This window comes from Pelmatolapia mariae, linkage group LG20, assembly GCF_036321145.2.
Source record: "Pelmatolapia mariae isolate MD_Pm_ZW linkage group LG20, Pm_UMD_F_2, whole genome shotgun sequence".
Lineage (NCBI taxonomy): Eukaryota > Metazoa > Chordata > Actinopteri > Cichliformes > Cichlidae > Pelmatolapia > Pelmatolapia mariae.
The window spans coordinates 4,659,252-4,676,797 of record NC_086244.1 but is presented as its reverse complement, the minus strand read 5'-3'; the positions used below and the strand labels follow the sequence as shown (position 1 = coordinate 4,676,797).

The 17,546-nt window shown below is 44.4% G+C and overlaps 1 protein-coding gene across 2 annotated transcripts in view; it reads left to right on the top strand.

Moving 5' to 3' along the window:
- otud5a (OTU deubiquitinase 5a) overlaps window positions 1-17,546 on the top strand; it is a 39,360-nt gene that overhangs the window by 17,033 nt on the left and 4,781 nt on the right. For both annotated transcript variants that reach the window (XM_063464680.1, XM_063464679.1), the window contains exons 3-8: window positions 9,522-9,586; window positions 9,674-9,830; window positions 9,912-10,060; window positions 11,678-11,863; window positions 13,480-13,684; window positions 13,816-13,887. In XM_063464680.1, coding sequence (XP_063320750.1) covers window positions 9,522-9,586; window positions 9,674-9,830; window positions 9,912-10,060; window positions 11,678-11,863; window positions 13,480-13,684; window positions 13,816-13,887 — 834 coding nt within the window. The remainder of the gene's footprint in view (window positions 1-9,521; window positions 9,587-9,673; window positions 9,831-9,911; window positions 10,061-11,677; window positions 11,864-13,479; window positions 13,685-13,815; window positions 13,888-17,546) is intronic.

Below are 17,546 nucleotides of genomic sequence, written 5' to 3'. Positions count from 1 at the left end.
TGTCCCAAAGGGCCAAAAGAAAAACACTGGTGTTTACAAAAAAATGTTATTCGGAGTTTCATTAATTCAAAGTCTAACAGACATTTTTAATGGTCACATGGTCAAAATGTAACAGTAACAGTGAACCAGGAAAAATTGCTGACTGCACCTAAAAATGTGGAAGAAGTCAGGTATCTTCAAAGTTTGCCCAGATGACCCCAACGTAAGCTTAGTGACCAATATCAAAAATCTCAGTGAGTGTAGAAAATAACTCTCCCGTCGGTTTTCATCATTTACCCTTCCAGCATCAGGTGGCTCCACCTGGATTCGTTTCTCTGGGATTCTAACTGTTACAAGACTGAGAGTTATAAAAAGTTGTGGAAAGTTACAGAGATTGTATAACTGTGTGTGTGTGTTCAGGTGTGTCGGGCATCCTCAGGTGTTTACACCTGCCGTGGTTTCATGAGCACATTTTTGTCATTGTGATTGAAATCATTGTTGTGTACCTGCAGTAGGGCGGAGCTTTTGTGTGTGGACAGTGCGCCAGGCGTCAAAACAATAAACATGGTATGCATTTGTTCCTCAACAGCCATCTTATCTGTTTGACCGTGATGTTTGGCATCTTCCTGAAAGATCACTTATGGTTATCTTCTTTTTTTTTTTTTTTCTTTTTTTTTAACCTGTCCCGTTTGGTTCTTTTGCCATCAGAATTATTGTCTAAAGGCGAAGAAAGATGCCCAACGGATTTACTTTACCAAATGGACCATCCCAGCCTTGCCGTAATGGTCCATTTGATTCAACTTTTTATTGTTTATTTTATTTTCACTTGCTGAATACGGGACAGACTTGACTGGAGGAGAGAATGTGGAGAAAGAAAGAGGGAAAGAAAAAAACCTGAGAAGAGGGACGGGGAAAAAGGGCAAAAAACAAAAACCAACAGAATAAGCAGACAAAAAATACATATATCGATCACCTGGATCACCTGTTGAGAAAGAAAAAAGAAAGCAAGCAGAAGAAAACGAGAGTAATAAACAAGATCACAATGATATATGAGAATATGACAGTAAATACTAAATATTAAACATTATTGTGCAGCACGTGAGATTGACAGCGCACAGTGTGCTTTGAGGTAGGAGCCAAAAAGGGTGTAATTTGTGTGTGTGATCACCCGTGTGTACACCTGTGAGCATGAACGCGCTTGTTTTTAAAAGGTTCCTTCATGTAATGATCTGCTAGAGGGTGTGGGGGGCCACTGCCCCGACCTCCAGGGCATGAAGCAGGTATGGAGGAGATCAAGACTCCAGACATCCAGAGGCCCCCAGAACACAAGAGACCAAGGAAGACCAACAGAGGGGCAGCCGCGCCACTATCCCAGAAAGAGCTGAGGAGAGTCCCAGATGAGGGGTCACTCAGCAGCCGCGGAGCAGAAGCCAGGGGGGGTTGCAGTGACGTGCCCGTGAGCTCCGCCGGCAGCCAGCTGTGCCTGAGTGGCCGAGCCCCGGGCCGTGAGGCCGAGGGCACCCCATCCCCAAAGTGGCCCGAGCGAGCCCCAGGCTCCAGGCCCCAATAAGCAGCCGCCAAGGAGTGAGCCGGTGGGTACCTGGGCGCCCACCCCCGGAGACAGAGAACCACCAACGCACCGATGTCTGAGGGCGTCCGCCACCGGCAGGGGAAGTGGTGGGGGGAGATGGGCCTCCAAACCTTGGAGGGCCTGAGATGTCCTCAGAGAGGTGGCGTCTGATACCCAACCTGACATATAGACACAGACAAACAGGCACACACAGATACAAACATCTATTCCCACCCTCATGCTCTCATATACAATTGCTCAACACTCACCCAACGTGGAGACAGACATAGAGAGACGCTGTACACACAATCACACTCCCCAAGCGTACTCTAAGCCCCGAGTCTAGGTACCCTTGCCCCTGGAGGGGGAAACTGCACCCAGACTCAGGTGGTGTAACCCTTTTCCCTGCGGTGGGGAGAAGCAGACCGCCCCGACTCCGCAGCAGCAGGGAGGCCCCATACACCAGACCCCAGTCGGACGGCCAACTCCTCCTCCTAGCCCCCCTGCCCCAGCAGGCCGCAGAGAACGGGGGTGTAGGAAGACTCCAAACCTCCCTCCACCCGCTCATATGTACTGTTGATGTATGTGTGTTCTAAGGTGCATTTAAAACCCAGGAGGGCATGGAGCCACCTGCCAGAGCAGCAGGTAAGCATATAGCCCCTCCTGCTAGCCCTCAATGTCTACATGTATTTAAAATTGAGAGGTGGGCAACGACGCCAGGGGTGAGGTTATACACCCTGATGGTAGTTTGGAATCCGTGTAGCGTGCCCACCTCCAAGATCCTATATGTATCTGTTATGAGAGTGTGAGTAATGTGAATGTCTAAGTTGTGGGATAAAATTGAGGCAGAGGCAGCCAGAAGGGGACAGAGGGGGGGGATGTCTCCTCTGCACCCTGGTGACACACCCCTACCCCAAGGCCCTGCATGTGTGGGTGATTGTGGTGGAGCGGGAAGAGGGAGGCCGCTGGAGATGGGGAGGGAAGGAAGGGAGGGGCAAGTGACCCCTCCCTGGGGCCAGCTCCCCCGCTGACCCCAGTAGGCACCCCCATGCTGTGCAACCCGCCAGGGAAAGGGGGCCCAGGCCCATCCGGACCGGGGCCCAGTGCAGCAGCGCCCCCCGGCCCCACAGAGCCCGGGACAATTCACCCGACCCCACCACAGAGAAAACTGCACCCACCCCATCATCCACTCATCTTCCAGACTACACAAGACAATAGACGCCCAGGCTGAGATCTTCCTCCACCACTCCTGTATCTCCCCCTCCTGCAGAGAGAGTTCCTGAAGAGAGGAAAGCTCCTGCAAGATGTGACAACCTCCCCCACCAGTTGAAGAGCCCCCCAGGTGGCTCGATGCACCGGCGGCACCCCGCGCCAGGGCCGGGCCCCCATACACCCACCCGCCCACAACCTCGGCAACACACCAACCAGGACCCAAGCCCCTGAGGCCCGGCCAGGGCCCCAGCCCAGAGACGGAGCGCCCCCAGAACCTCACGCCCATCCCGGACCCACCCAGGGGCAGCCAGGCTACCAGGTCAGTAACCCACGTCCGTCAGCACAGACCCTCCCCTAGCCCCGCTGCACGCAGCCACGAGGAAACCGTCACCTTATGGTTATCTTCTTCTCGGTCCTTGAAGAGTGTTGACAACAGACACAAGATGCAAATCTTTTTTTCTGCCCATCTAATGAAAAAAATGTGCAAAGTATTAACTCAAACCAAGTGGCTGTATCAGGAAAGAGAAGGAGGATACTTCCCCACCAAAGACTGTAGTTCCTACAATGGTCCAAAAGGAAGTTAACGTTATATCATTGATTGTTTCAAAAAGCTGTCTGTCTCCACCATTACATCCCCACTGCTCTCTGAACTTAGCATTTGGAAGCCTCTAGGGCAGGGGTGTCAAACTCAAATACACAGTGGGCCAAAATTCAAAACTGGAACAAAGTCGCGGGCTAACATTAATATTTATTGAAAAAAAAAATCTTCCTCCAGATATAAGAATGAATCTTTTCTTATGGACTCAAACAAGTTTTGCTGAAAAACTGAATATGGAACAAGCAAAGCTTAATACTAAACAATATATATATTAGCTGTATAATACCAGTAGGCCAGCTCTAATAGTAATTTGGTATGGCCTCGCGGGCCAAATGTAATTAGGCTGCGGGCCAGAGTTTGACACCTATGCTCTAGGGTTTTTTGGTCTCCATCGTGCTGGCTGTTTAGATCAAGAAGTGACAAAAGGGTTATCCGCTAACCCGACACAAGTCAGTAAACGTCCAACGTTAGACTTCATTGGAGAGGTTTTCACTCATGGTTGTCATAGTTTCACTTATTTATGTTTAATGTTTAGAGGCTTATCACTCACTTAGGACCGGTCAGTGACCATCAGCCAGCCACTGCAGGATGGTTGCCAGGTGGTCAACTAACCATAGGAAAGACATTTTTCTGTAAAGGGAAAATGTGTTTTCTGTGGTTTCTGCAGGTTGAAATTGGTGCAAAGACATTGTTGCACCAATAACCTCCTTGCGATTGCTTTGGGGCTCCAGCAGGATGCTGTGATGCCCTGTGGTTTGCGTGGAAGAAGCTGACTTGTCCTCAATCGCTTGCCAACTACTCGCTGAGCGACAGTGAAACTGCAAAGAGTGTGACACAAACCGAAAATGGAGAACATTTCTCTCCAGAATAAAAGTTTAGCCTTACCACTGAAACCGCCGAGTTTCAAAAGACACAGCTTTTATTTTGAAATAGAGCATTCTTCATCTGTGCAGCAGCCTGATAGAAAAGTGGAAAAGTTGCAGGAATGTTTCCTCAGTTTCACTCACAAAGTTCAGTCTGATTTTAAGGTTTCCATCTCAATTTCACTGACACAAGTCTAAAACCTGCTGCAGGATTTAAAAAGAACTTAAAGACCTGTACAGAGTGATTGTGTGTGTGTGTGTGTTTGTGTGTCTGTCATAAGTATAAAGCACCGCTGCTCATGTCACGGTCACCTCAGCTCGACAAATAAGTCTTTTAGTCTTTTAAACTTGTCAAAGTGTCAGGTCGGCTGGAGCTGGTCACTCAAAACCGACCCAGAGTCAGTGCACAGACACACACAAACACACAAATACAGACACACAAATACAGACACCTACACTGAGCTGTGAGGAAATTCCCTCTTAACTTTCCCCTTGAATTCTCTGCAATCTCCTTGTGAATCTCTGAGTTCATGTTGCATTATTTACGAGTAAATAAGTGACTCAGTGTCTAAAGAAACAACACAGTTAAACTTCTGCAGAATCAAAGAAAGGTCAGGCTGCAAGTGAGGAATGAAGGCTTTTTTGAAGCATAGTAAGAAATACTTCAAAAATAGAAGAAAACTATAAAACAAATCGTATGAAGAATATGAAAACTAGTCAGACAATTATAGATAAAATGTGTCAGAATTTGACATTTTGATTGGATTCACAGCTCTGAGGGTTAAAACAGCTGGATAAACAGCTGCAGGGAGGTGGACGTTGTGGAGCGAGGTCGTGGAGCGCCAGCTCGCAAACACAAAGAAGTTTTTAGGGTCAGTTAACTGCAGCTGATCTGAAACACTCGTAAGTTTACCTTCAGGTTTTGAACATATTAAAGGACCTAACAAAGTCGCCGCACTTCTCTGTTTGAGGTCGCCTGATGTTATTAAAGCTGATCTGTGACTGGAAGTTGAGGTTCCTGCTTGACAATGAGCTTAATTCTGCAGAAGGAGGAAGGACGTGAGGCCCAGTGGCCCACACGTCACGTCACTGTGGCGCCTCTGTGGTCCGCGGCCCGCTTCCGAATGTGTAAAACAGGGGCTGCTCGCACTGGCAGCTGGGGGCGGAGCTTCGGAGCTGATAAAGTTCTGCAGAAGAGATGGTGACGTCCCTCTGCTCTCTGATTGGTCAGCTGGAAGCTTGATTACCGAGATATGAATACTGCTACCAAGAATGTTGGTTCTGCTAATATTTGCAATGTCTGATATTTCTAATCAATAATAACTTGTTTTTATTGATCACTATGAACAAATACTAATAATAATGAGATCTAATCAGCAGCAGGAGGGTCTGCATCCCTTCTGTCCATGTTAGTGTCCAGCTGCTGGTAATTTAAAGCTTGCTTCTGAACTTCAGTACCCAGAAGCCTTTGCTGGTGTTGGCGGTCAGGGTGGAGTCAAACTGCGAGTTTCAGATAAAAACTTTATCGACAGCAGTGGTGTAACAAACAAGACGGACGCGGTTCTGTGAGGGCCCACCTCTTTCTGAGAAAGCTGTCCAAGCTGACCAATCACAATGCTCGCTGTGGTTTATGTGTGCGTGTTTGTGTGTGGGTGTGGGTGTGTGTGCATGTGGTTTATTATTAATTCTGCAGAAGTCTATCTGTCGTGGTGTGTGTGGTATTTCTCAGCAACCAACTCAAATTTGCCCTTTTGTTTCCTTTTCCTCTGCATCTTGTCTCCTCTCATGTCTCCTACCTTATTTTCTTGTGTCCTGCCTCATCTCCTTGTCTTGCATCTCCTCTCCTAGCTTTGGTTTCCTCTTCTGGTTTTTTTCTGCCTCATTTCCTTGTGTCTTCTATCATCTCCTGTCCCCTGTTTGTCTCCTCCTATGTTTCCCTTCTCCTCTTGTTGCCTTCTCTTCTCCTTGTTGCATGTGTCCCTTCCTCTCCTGGTTTTCTGTCTTTTGTGCTTGTCTCCTGTCTCCTTTTCTTGTGTCATGCCTTTGTTCAACAAACTCTCAGATGCACCTGTTGCTGCTGAAAAACACTGAACCTGCACAAACCATCTTGCTGCCCAAGCCAAACTTGGCTTCCAAGGCTTCACGTGGGCAAAACGTGGCCCAAGGCCAATACTGACCCAGTGACCAACAGATCCTGGGGATCCTGCAGTGAAAGGGATGCAGTTTAATGCACCTTGACGCTCAGCAATAAAATAGTCTGAAGAAACGTGCAAAGATGGACGAAGACAACAGCGGTGTGAAAGTTCACGAGATCTTTTGCAAACTCTGCCAGTCAAAGTTGTGTCTTTTTGGATGAGCTGCGATGAAGAAAAGGTGTAATGATATCAAACATGTTTATTCTATCAAAAAAAGCCTGAAATTAGACAAACTGACTGAGTTTTTGGAGTTTGCACTGTCATTTATACCAAACCGTCACAACTTTAGTCACAGCATTAAACACGTGTCTGCATCAATAAAAGCACATTAAAAGTCCTTTAATGCCAGTATGAGTCAGTGTGGCTATCTGCAAAAAAAAAAAAGCTGCCCTTCTTTTACACCATTTTTCTGAGAACTTGTTGGTCAGTAAACGGTGGTTTTTGTGCATGTGTGACTAACCCGCGGGTTAACCTCGCTGCGCTCCAGATCCTGCACCGGGGTGGATGCCACTGCTCTGAGTGGGAGATTACTGGGAGATTCCCTCTTGAATGTTTCTGAGATATATATATACAAACACACACACATACACCTGCTGCTGCTGCTCAGCCGTGTGTGTGTGTGTCAGATGTGTTATGAGTGTGTCACTTTGCAGCCATACCGCCGTGTTTATGCACAAAAACACGAAGCAAACCGCTGGTGAGAAAAAGGAAGTCATCGGGGGGGGGTTCTGAGAATTACTGCGGTGACAGATCATGTGACTTTCTGTAAACTGAACCGAAATGGGGCTCATTTACATCCCACCGCCATCTCAGACAGGAAGTGTGTTTGTGTGACATTATTTTTGTTTGTGTTGACTTTTTTTCTGCTTCTCTATTTTTTTTGACATGTAATGCAAAAACTGGCTAATAAACAGTGAAAATAATCTACATGTTAAATCAAAGGGAAATGAGCGACACATTGATCAATTAATATTGTTTTAATTAGTTTTTAGTGTTTTTTATTTTTAATCCATCACTTGGCTTTGAAGTCGGGCTTCACAGACTAAATATTATGCATCAGCTGTCAGCAGCATAAGTTTTGTCATGTCCTTGCAGCACTGAAAGTGGTTTTTTTTTTGACCAGTGCAGAAAGTGCATTGCTTCTGTGCAGACTCAGGACCAGCTGCAAAGGGCCGGGCATGCAGTGCAGGGGACACTAATGCTGCAGTCATGGCTGCAGCGTTGGTCCCTTGCTTGCATGCACAGTTGTGCAACTACAATGGCGGGCACTCAGGCCGCCCTGGACTCGCCACAGTCCTCCTTAGCTTTTTGTTCCCTTTCCACACAAAAGGTCAAATCAAAATTTTAAGGCACACATGTTGTCATATCTGCACAAAACAGTGTTTATGTCCTCCAATTACAAGCATTCCTGAATTATTATTATTATTATTATTTTGAATTGTCAGATGAAACCACTTTTGAGCGTGACGCCTGCAATTGTTCTACTTTGCAGTAATCCTCACTAGCTTATAAATTATAGATCAATGCTCTTTTACAGCAGACAAGGGTTTTATCAGAAGGGATGTTTGGTTTCCAACTGTCTCTTAACTAACACCAAGATGGCGTCTTAAGTCTTTCCAGCCAATGACACACTCAGGCTCCTTACATCAATAGTATGAGGCTATAAAACGTAACTTTTACAGTAAATTGAAATGTCTTTTTCTGCAGCTAGAGTAGTAATGTTTGGTGAACAGAAAAATCACGAAGCGCACCTGAACTTGGCTTAAAACGCACTATTTTGGAGCCACGTCCTACAGGATAGGTGTCACAATCTACAGCATGAGCTGAAAGAGGAGACCGAGTGATCATAGAGGCATTTTCAAAGAGTTCTGCTGCAGTCTCCGTCTCTGTGCGATTCAGGAATCTCTGACCTCCTGCAGTGATGTATTGACTAAATGCCAGTAACACTGACCTGCTCAAAGTTTAAAAAGAATCGAGAGCTGCACCACAAGCCAAAACCAAACCAGAACACAGCCGTTCCCATAGGTTTACGTGACCTTTGTGCATCCACTGCCATTTGCAAAGTTCTCAACGGCAAGCAGAAACTTCCAGTAAAACTTTCCACACTGAAATATTATTCGGCCCGAGAGGGATTCTTCTGAGCGGTCAAATATGTAGAGCCCATCGGCTGTACTGTACACCAGGTTTTAAAAACTTTGCGTACATGAATGCATGCAATAATGCATGCACATGAATTAAAAAATTTTTTTTTTAAGCTGCAGAGAACGAGGACTGAAAAGAAGAGACAAAGCTTTGCGTCGTCTTAAAAAGACAAAATGGGGTCCATACTCCACTTAACAGACTGCAACAGCACATGATGCTTTCACAAAAACTAACTTTCTCAGCACAGTCTAAACCCAGCTCACTGTTCTGAGTGAGTCCAGTGCTAACGAGTGCCGGGAAGAGCCGACGTCAAAGGATCACAAAGTGACTAGCCTCAAGTAATTCATTAGTGGAAAATTAAATCCGCTTTCTCGTGGAAATCACCTACAGTATTCCTGCACATCCCGGAAAAATCTTTAAAGTCTTTAGAATTAGTCCAAACATCCGTTTTCTTAAATGCATGTCCAGTTTAGGGCTGTAGGGGGCTGGAGCTGTCACAGCGACAGGTCTCTAGTGTATCACAGCAACAGGACAGTTAATTTTTTTTATTGGAGTAAAAATGTCTTCAGTCATTCAGAAGTCTTAAAAGTGCTGAATCCGTTGGTAGCCTGGATGCTCATATCGTTAGCATGTCTGCTGGCCAGCAGTGAGATGGAGAAAATCAGCCATCATTGTTAAACAGACCCTGCAGGTGTATACAGGCATTTCAAACTTCAGGTGACTGAAATCAAGACAGAGAAATTAGTTAGTCGACATATGTTTGCTGGTGGTGGATGCGAACAGCGGCGCGCCCCTAATGTATTCGTATTTTTCAGTATTTTTGGTTGTTGTGAATTAGTTATCAATTTAATTTTGAGTGGCATTGATAAAAACCTCTTAAATCTGTTTAATGTTCTGGCAAATTACCAGCATTTGTACTGAATCCCAAATTAATTGACTCTTCCTGTGTGTCTGTGTCTCAGCTGATCAGGTGTATGGAGACCAGGACATGCATGAAGTGGTGCGGAAACACTGTATGGACTACCTGGTGAGTAGACGCGTCCTTTTTTCCTCCTCCTGTGTTACTCTTACAGTTCGAGTCTGTGTTAATAAAGTTTTTGCTTTTGGCGTTCAGATGAAGAACGCAGATTATTTCTCCAACTACGTGACAGAGGACTTCACCACATACATCAACAGGAAGAGGAAAAACAACTGCCATGGCAACCACATCGAGATGCAGGCCATGGCGGAGATGTACAACAGGCCAGTGGAGGTTTACCAATACAGCACAGGTGAGTCGAGAAACAACCTCCATCGCCATCGCCGTCAGCCAGTCGCATCCATCTAACAACCTCCTCCTCCTCTTCCTCCAGAACCAATCAACACGTTCCACGGCATCCATCAGAACCACGACGAACCAATCAGAGTGAGCTACCACCGCAACATCCACTACAACTCCGTGGTTAATCCCAACAAGGCCACGATCGGGGTCGGACTGGGACTGCCCGCCTTCAAACCTGGGGTACAAAAACCAAACTCGCTCAGCACATCAGACTGACTTTAGTTATCTTAAAAGTTGGGAAATCCCAGTTCTGCCAGTTCTGCAAAAACACAACAAGTAACACAATAAATAAGTAGTAAAGCTCAGTAAACTAGAGCATGACAGATTGGTAAAACTACTCAGCGAATCAAGCTTGATTTTATACACCTGTGGCCAATGAAGTGATTGAAACGCCCGAGTTCAACGATTTGGATGGGAGAGCGAAGACTCCTGCCTAATCCACCTCCATACCATCAGAGATGCAGGCTCTGAACTGAGCTGCATGGTCTTTCGCCTCCATAGCAGGAGGACAAAATTCAAGTTGTCTGACCACAGAACAGTTTTCCACTTTGTCTCAGTTCAATCTAAATGACTTTTGCCCCAGAAAAGATGGCGGCAGCATTTCTGGATCATGTTCACGTGTGGTTTCTTCTTTGCAGCTTTAACCTGCATTTGTTGTTTGAATGGCACAGAGAACGGGCTGTGTTCACAGACCGTGATTCCTGGAAGTGTCCCTGAGCCCATGCACAGATATCCATGACAGAATCATGACTGTTTTAAATGCAGTGCCGCCTGACAGTCCAAAGATCACGGGCATCCAATATTGATTTTCAGCCTTGCTTTCTGCGCCGGAAATTTCTCAAGATGATGTACTTCAGCATGCAGAGTCCAGTTTTTTTGGAGACTGGTGAACCTCTGTCCATCTTTAGTTTTAAGAAACTCCGCCTCCCCAAGACGCTCTTTTTACACCCAATCGTGTTGCTTACCTGTTGCCAGTTAACTTAATTAGTTGCAAGCTTTTCTCTCAGTTTAAACAGTTGACATGTTTTCTGTGTTGTATTGTGAATAATAGAAGGGTTTGCTGGTTCCAAATCATTGCATTCAGTTTTTGATTACACAGTGTCGGGGTCGTTATGGTCTCACGCCGTCTGTTTAACGGGCCTGAAAACAACTTCTTGAAACATGCCGTCTATATGTACAGTAGAGGGGGCAGATCAAAGCCTACAAGTCTCAGACTTGGCAGGGTTTTTTGATGAAAACTTTCCTGTGAATGCTGTTACGAAACATTCGTCTACAGCTCCAGCGCTTCAAGATTTGTCATGCAGAAACTTATTTTTATGTAGATGCATGCCTGTTTTCAGTTCAGCGACTCTTTGAAGGCGCCATTTCCGTCTGTGACTCCATATCTCTGCTGCTGCGTGGTTTCAAAATGACAACAGAGATACGAGATGGTCTCAAATGGATACTCAGCCCCCCTCTTTACACTTTATAAAGACGTACTGAGTTTTATCACCTCAGCTGTGATTGTCTGTGTTAACCATCCTGTCCCCCCCGGGGGGGGTGTCACAGACCGTGGCTAGAATCGCCTGGTTCAGGATTTATAGAGTTTAAATTGATGTGATTGATATGCAGGCAGAAGTAAAATTTATGAAAGGCTTTAAGTTTGACACATTGTGCCTTGTTTTGTCTCCTTTTCCCAGTCACTAATAAAATCTGACCAAATCCAGGGTTAAAGAAAACCGCTGTTCTAGCTGATATTTAGCATTTTAGCTCAGGGAGTTGTGTGTGTATAATAAATATATTTCCTCCTCCACGCAGTATGCGGACCAGTCTCTTATGAAGTCAGCCATCAAGACGTCAGAGGAGTCGTGGATCGAGCAGCAGATGCTGGAGGACAAAAAGAGGGCGACAGACTGGGAGGCCACCAACGAGGCCATCGAGGAGCAGGTGGCCCGGGAGTCTTACCTGCAGTGGCTGCGGGACCAGGAGAAACAGGCCAGACAGGTGGGACGGGGGAGCCGGTGCCATGAATATTCACTGAAGATTATTTGACTCAGAACTGTGTGCTTTTATTTCACATTCGAGAAAAACCTGTTGTTCTAGCAGCAGAATCCTTAAACCATCCGCCCTGTTTTCGTAACTGCTTATGTAATGTAGGAATGTGATGGATTTACTTTCATTTTTAATGTTTTCAGACAAACCATACAGACAGAGATGAATCGTGCTTTCAGCTAAACACCAACTCAGTCGATGGTCATTTTAAACAGGACCCACAGTTGGACCTGGAACAAAAATCAGATTGCCATAGGTGACCCTAACCGTCACTCAGTGTCGGGGTTAAAAGGTTTTGAACCGTTTCACTTTAATTTGTCGCCCCTCTCCGAGTCATTTAAAACCCCACAGAGCCAGCTGGCTAATTTGTGCTTTTCTTTGGAAGAAAATTATACAGCAGTTCATATCAGGCCACCAAAACCATTTATTTACCTCATTCAGCCGAACAACAGATGAGCTCGTGCCACAGCGAGGCGACAACACTTCGACCGTGCATCCGTAATTTACAAGAGTCGCTGTTCCTCCTGCAGTAGCAATCAGAACTGAATCAAACGTACTCGTCCAAATGAACTATAAACTGTGACTTTTGATGGATTGTGAGCCACACAGTTGCTTTTGTCGACCATGTATGTCAGATACAAAGACACTTTTCCATCTCACAGAAACAAACTCAATACTCAGAATAAACTGGAGCCACGAAGCCAGAAAAAAATAATAAGCCAAGGATACCAACTACCCATACCCATCATTTCATTCACTCTGACACACCCTGTGTTTAGTTTGCATGTTCTCCGTGTGCTTGTCCCGGTTTTCCAGCAGAGCATCGATTTCTCCCATCATAAAAAACATGCTTGTTAATGCTCCCTTTGTCGACCCACTCCTGCAGGAGCTTCCTGGTTAAACAAAGGTCAGGGTTCAATATAACTGATGGTCAGGTGGAGGTGTTTTCCACAGAGTGAGACGCCTGTGAAGCAAATTGCCTCAAATCCCCTTAATAATGAGTAGGGTTTTTCTTTTTTTATAGTCGGTATTTTCACATTGGAATACCAATGAAGGTCCTTAAAAAAAACCCACCAATGTTCAGAGTTAAAATATGAAGAAGCTGCTCAGCACTGATTTGTTATATACAGCAACGACTGAATTAAGAAGATGTAAAATGAAAGATGCAAGCAGTATGCAGAAAAACTGCTAAATATTTAAATCTGGAAGATTTCTTGTAAACTGCAGGCTGACACAAGCCTTCTTCCCTGTTTCTAGCAGAGATATCTGCAGCATTCAGGGGAAGTTTAAAGAGGAGCCACAATAATAAATTAATATGCTATATTCTGATAGATTAGCAGGATATACAGTAAATCAGCTGGTTATTTGTGGGCCTGTAAAACAGAAGAAATAGCCATTTATAGTTGGACCTACTGACCCAGTGACTTAAAAAGCATCAGTTCTGTCTGCTTTAAACCGTCCTGTCAAATAAAGGCATGAAAAATAATGAAAAAAATGTCTTAAATTCAGTTTAAGTGGATGAAACTTTGCTGGTGTAACAAGAACTAAAACTTTTTCTCTTTTTTCAGCCTCGTAAGGCCAGTGCCACCTGCAGCTCGGCAACAGCGGCAGCTTCCAGCGGGCTAGACGACTGGAGCGCTCGGTCACCACGGCAACGTGACTCAGACCCCTCCCACTCTGACCTCACAACTCCCCCATCAACCAACAACAAGCCCCCTTCCCCTGCAGGAGCTGCCCTCATCCTGAGCAAACCCCCCTCCCCCTGCGCCCCAGGTAAAACACACACATATGTACCTAGGCTCTAAGTCTGCACACTAAAATGTACCAATCTGCTTTATGAGGACTTAATTTTGTCCACACAGTGTTTTTTCCTGACGTACCTGTATGTATCTCGGTCTGTGCAGGTCCCAGTAATCAGAGTCGTCACCATTTGGAGTACAGAGCCATCATGCAGGAGATGTCACCTACAGCGTTTGGTAAGCGTCACACACTCTCATTCACACCTCTGAGGACTTTATTTATACTGTGTGTTCCTGTGACGTGAGTCTGTCACACGGCCCTTTAAAGGTCCATTCCACAGAGCGGTCCAGACACCACGTTCACACATGTAAAACTGTTTGTCAGTTCTGAATGGCCCAATCAGACTGCAAAAACTGCAGTTCCTCTAATGGCCACTTGAGGAAGTTCAATCAGTCCCCATAGACTTCCATATTAATATGTCTAACTTTACAGAAGAAATAAACATGTTTACAACCTCATACAAAACAAAGTTTTGGCTTCTATGTAAAATTTCTTTCTCCATGGCAACAATAATTTTTATACAGAACTTCCTCCCACAATCATTTTGTTAAGGCTCGAAGGTTTGGGTCAACGCTGGTTTTGATTTGCTAGCTGTCTGCTAGGCTTCACATCCACTAACTGAAGTTAATCACCTTAACATTTTTTTTAATGCATTTGTGCTGTTAGCACGTCATGAAGCATATTTATGGAAATTATCTGACAAATAATATTACTTTAGAAAGCTGTCTGATAAAGATGGACATGGCCACCGTGACATCACCCACTGATCTGCATTTTGAAGACTTAACATTAGCATGCTGGTGTTTTGGAGCCATAAGTTGGATTTGGATTGTAGGGTGGACTACTAATTTATCAGCTACTGTAGTCATCAAGTTGTCAGCCATCAGCACAGACCTCCTTACAGTAAGGCATAATATTTGTTTTATAACTTAATTTAAAACAGCTCCAAAAGTACAAACACAGTAAAGAAAAAAAACAAGTCCAGTTCAGTGACTCAAAGTAGCAGTGGTGATGCCTAACAGATAGCCACTGGCTACAGTTCCCTGTGCCTGACAGTCATCTGTGGCCATGTATCTGTGACTCAGGATTTAAAGCAGGTCATCCACTAATAAGAAAGTCAGTGGTTCATTCCTCAGATCCTCCACTCTGCATATCAAGTGTCTTTGAGCAAGATACCTTGATGCTTGCATCGTAATGTGTGTTTAAATAAATCCGCTTCCTCATTTATGAGGCATAGAAAAGTGTTTGTATGAATGTGTGTATGACTGGGTGAACGATGCTTTGTGGTAGAGTAGAAAAGTGCTATCTCAAGTACCCGTCCATTTACCATTTACTCTTATCCATCCATGTGCATTTTTTTGCACATGTGTAGAACAAATCTGGGTCAAATGCTGACACCCAGTTAGCTTAGTAGCATTAGCGTGCTACGTTCCACCCTCCAGTCTAAATATGGTCACTTCTGGTTAAAAAACCCCATCAATGTCGAGGCTTCAGAATGCAGATTCTAGACACCAGTCGGGGGGACATTACAAATGGTGTGGTCCTAGTTTTGCAGAGATGTCCCTCCAAGGTGTAAATTTCCTCCTGGTCCTCAGAAAGACGGCTATAACGATACACTCGTGTAGCTGACAGTCACTTTGTTTACAGTCAGTCCTCAACAGGAAGCAGCTGAGCCTGGTGTGTGCGTGCGTGCGTGCGTGCGTGCGTGTGTGTGAGGTTATCTGAGGACGTACATGCTGTTGTTGCTATGAAAAAACACACAGTTTTGTTGTTGTTGCTGTATGTGTAACAGTGTTATCACATTTAACGCACAAAGCTGAATTCTGGAGTGTTTATCAAAGTACAAGACGATATTTAACTCATCAGGATGTCTCTCTGTGTGTCTCATATCAAATTGGGAATTACATGCAGAAACACACTGCATGTAATTTCCAATTTGACCCCATTCAATTACAGAGCGTATCATTTATGGCAAGTTTTTAATGACGGCTTTGGTTATGCTTCAGTCTTATTTTACAGTATAATAATAGCTTAATCAGGATAAAACAGATATGAACAAAACTGAACTTTGAGGGCGTTGTTTGAAAAAGGGTGGAAAATTGCAGCATTGTTATTTAAAAACTCACCGTGTTGCAAAATGTTAAAAATTGCAATAATATCGTATCATGAGTGAGGTATTGTTATAATAACTGTGTCATGGAGTATCTGAGTCTCCCCTGATCCTGCTTTGACTGTTAGTTAAACTAAAAAGACAACGACACGTTTTGTCATCACGGTGAAGTGCCGTCCACTCAGCGCTGCAAAATCTGTACGCAAGCAGTTTAAAACAAGAAGACCGTAAAGTAATATCAGGACCGCTTTGCTGAGTCATTCACTCCATCTTCCTAACACACAGTTCAGCTGTTGGTGAGCGATGATTTCAGATGTTAGTCACTGAGCCTTTGTAAAGTGGAACATACTGCATTCATGGTGAACACTACACACTACTACAAGTGCAACACATTAACCTCATCTCCTGTCATATATGTACGGGCCACTGGTTCCTGTTTCTTTTAGTCTGGTCCCGATAGTTCCCAAAACCATGTTTGTGTCAACATGTATGTAGACACTGTTATTACTTATTTGAAGCGCTTTGGTTAGTGTCATGATGGTTTTTGGAGCCATGAGTGAAACATTTAGATGAGAGGGTGAAGTGCTAAGTTATCAGCTAACTTGAACTTGCAAGCTGCAATTAAAGGACATAGATTCCTGCTAATTAGTGTTATGTAACTGACTACTAACATAATAAAACTCCATTCGCCTAAACTGAAGCACAGATGTCTTTGATGTTATGTTAGCACAGTTAACCACACCGCAGATGATATTTTTTATCAGTTAGTTTCATTAAAAATGCTCTCAAAGACACCAGCAACACAAATATGGTGACAGTTCAGTTATTTCAATTGGTGAAAGCAAACTTTAGCATTTAGGAAGGAGCATCTACTTTGCACCTAAAGTGGCCTCGCCCCTAATTCTAAAAGATGCATGAGTTTCGGGCAGAAGAGTTGTCAGACCTGGTGGCTGTGGCTGAGAGGGGGGGTCACAGAGTTATCCACCTCCTGTAAGGCTCAGACACACAGGTGAGACAGTGCTTCCAGAGTCCTCAGGCAGATCGTTCAATGAACGATGTCTTTTCAAAAGCAAATCTCAGAGAAAGTCACTCTCACCTGTCCTTTCACCTTGTATTGAACTTATGGTAATGTAATCAGTTAGCTTCAACTGGTGCCAATAAGTGCTGTCAAAAGCCAAAGAGGAAGAAAAGTTCATATTTTACAATTTACTTCCAGAAGCAGTCAAAGTGGCAGAAACTTGAGTGGTTTTGTCTCTGGTTCATGAATAAAACAAACTCCACCTGAGAGCAGAGCAGCTATTAATGGGGAAAGATATACACAGTGCTAATATAAATTAAGTACATAAGAAATCCTGATATCGGGCTTGATTAAACTCGACCTATTCATCTTTTACTAGAGTTGATCATTAGCTTATTTGTAAGTTCATCACAAGCTTCCAAACATGTGTTAATGAGTTTAAACTAAAGATGGGCAGACTGTGACCCCTCCCAGAAGCAGCTCAACTGACAGAAACTTGAGTGGTGTCTTTGTTTGACCATTTTCTCCTCAGCTTTACATGATGAACAATGTAACTGAGAGCAGGGGAGATAAATTAATGCAAGTATTTTGCATTAATGAGTAGTTCAGCAGTTCTGTTTATCAAAAGCTTCCTAACACATGTTAATGAGTTTAAACTAGATGGCCAGGCAGCGAGGGACCACTCCCAAAATTAGTTAATCAACACT